Source organism: Poecilia reticulata, linkage group LG16 (assembly GCF_000633615.1).
Source record: "Poecilia reticulata strain Guanapo linkage group LG16, Guppy_female_1.0+MT, whole genome shotgun sequence".
NCBI classification, from domain to species: Eukaryota; Metazoa; Chordata; class Actinopteri; order Cyprinodontiformes; family Poeciliidae; genus Poecilia; species Poecilia reticulata.
The window spans coordinates 103883-105647 of record NC_024346.1 but is presented as its reverse complement, the minus strand read 5'-3'; the positions used below and the strand labels follow the sequence as shown (position 1 = coordinate 105647).

At 48.4% G+C, this 1765-nt stretch overlaps 1 protein-coding gene across 3 annotated transcripts in view; it reads left to right on the top strand.

Annotated features, from left to right (window-relative positions):
- The window catches only part of LOC103477507 (collagen alpha-6(VI) chain-like), a 38055-nt gene that overhangs the window by 31236 nt on the left and 5054 nt on the right, over positions 1–1765 (top strand). For all 3 annotated transcript variants that reach the window (XM_017309377.1, XM_017309376.1, XM_017309378.1), the window contains 3 exons: positions 478–531; positions 1453–1488; positions 1560–1622. In XM_017309377.1, the coding sequence (XP_017164866.1) occupies positions 478–531; positions 1453–1488; positions 1560–1622 (153 nt within the window). The remainder of the gene's footprint in view (positions 1–477; positions 532–1452; positions 1489–1559; positions 1623–1765) is intronic.

The following is a 1765-nucleotide window of genomic DNA, read 5'->3' as shown; positions in this document are numbered from 1 at the left end:
CAGCGCAGTGAAAACTTAAAGGCTGTTTCTGCGTGACAGAGCAGCGATCTGGTTTTATTTCCCATCCTGCCTGGTAACGGATCCCTATTGGCTGATCAGGATCCTCCATGATGAAGAGATTATTCGACATCCTGTTTTTAATCTGTTCTTCAGCTGCTTGGACTGAACAAACTCTTCCATGTTTCTCTGGCAGGACGTGAATTTATACGACTTCTTTATTAAACTACACATTTCCTGTCTATTCATAATGACGTCGGCCATCTTTAGCCGATCTCAGCAGATCCGACGTGTTTGGGAGGGATTGAGTTTCCCTGGATTAACATCGTGATCTGATCTGAGGCCTGAAGTGGAGCATTAGGAACCAGAACCAGGCCATCGTTACCGGGTTCTGGTTACCAGCAGCTGGGCCTCTGGTCCGGATCCAGAGGTTTTGCACATCTGGTCGCTCTTCTCATGCGGCTGCGTTTCCATTCCCAGGGGACGCCTGGACGGCAGGGACGTCCCGGGACGGACGGAGTGGACGGGAACCCGGTGAGTCTCCTAACGCCGCAGAACCCGGCGGGATCCCGACCCAACGCTGACCCACAGCTGAGCTTCTGTTAAAGTTACATCACTAATTAAACACTGATTTAATCATTATGTGCTTCAGAGCAGCCAGATGTCCCTTCACCAATCACTGTTCTGTTCTGTTCTGATTGGTTAGCCAGCACAGTCTGGTTCAGACCAATCATAGCAACCAGAGCAGCGTTAGCTCCGCCCACTGCACATGAGGAATCATGTCCGACTGCAGATAATCAGCACAAATAAAAGGGTCAAATTATTGTTTAATGTTTAGTTTCCTGTTTTAAACTATGTAATGACAATTGTTTAATCGTTTATTGGTTTATTTATTAAGTTGTGTTTATTTTGGAACAAAAGGAAATCGACTCATCATCTTACGCTAAATTTAGCATGTTAGCATTAGCAGAGCTAACTGTTTGGCAGTGAATGCTAGTACCTTCAAAGAGTAATTTAAGAATGTCCAGTAGCAGTCAGTGTTACAGTGAATCTGAAGTGGCCTCTGACTGAAGACTGTTGCTATATAACATTTTCATTAGCCATCGTGGCATGCTAACAGTTCAGCATCCAGGAAGCAGAGAGACGATGCTCTGCTAATCCACCTCCTTTGCTTTTGCTGCTCCTCTTAAAATCTCTAAAGAGGAGACGAAGGTTCACCTTCCTCCTCCTCTCTCTGCATCCATGAAGCCTCCTTCCCAACTTCTCTGGATCTGGGGTCAGAGGTCAGGGGCTATTTGAGCTTTTAAAGAAGCTAATCAGCCGCGCCCAAGTGTAAAAAAACGACACCTTGTTGCCATGGTTACTGCAGCACCAGGGAGACTAGAGGTCAGAACAGAAACCGTAAAGTCTCAGGTTGATGCGTCAGTAGATGACGAGTTGCTCTCTGCGCCGCAGGGTCGGGACGGGAGACGAGGCGCCAGCGGCTCCACGGTAGGAGAACAAACAAACCGCCGCCATGTTGACTGCTGAGCTGCGCTCAGCGTGTGACCTGCTCTCTGCAGGGCGCACCTGGAGACGAAGGGAGACGAGGACCACCAGGTGTGCCAGGAGCTTCAGGTCCAAAGGTAGGAATGACCCCACCTCAACTTCACCTGCCAGACTGCTAACTGCTAACGCTTCCTGCTAACACTTCATGCTAACTGCTAACACTTCCTGCTAACTGCTAACGCTTCCTGCTAACACTTCCTGCTAACTGCTAACACTTCCT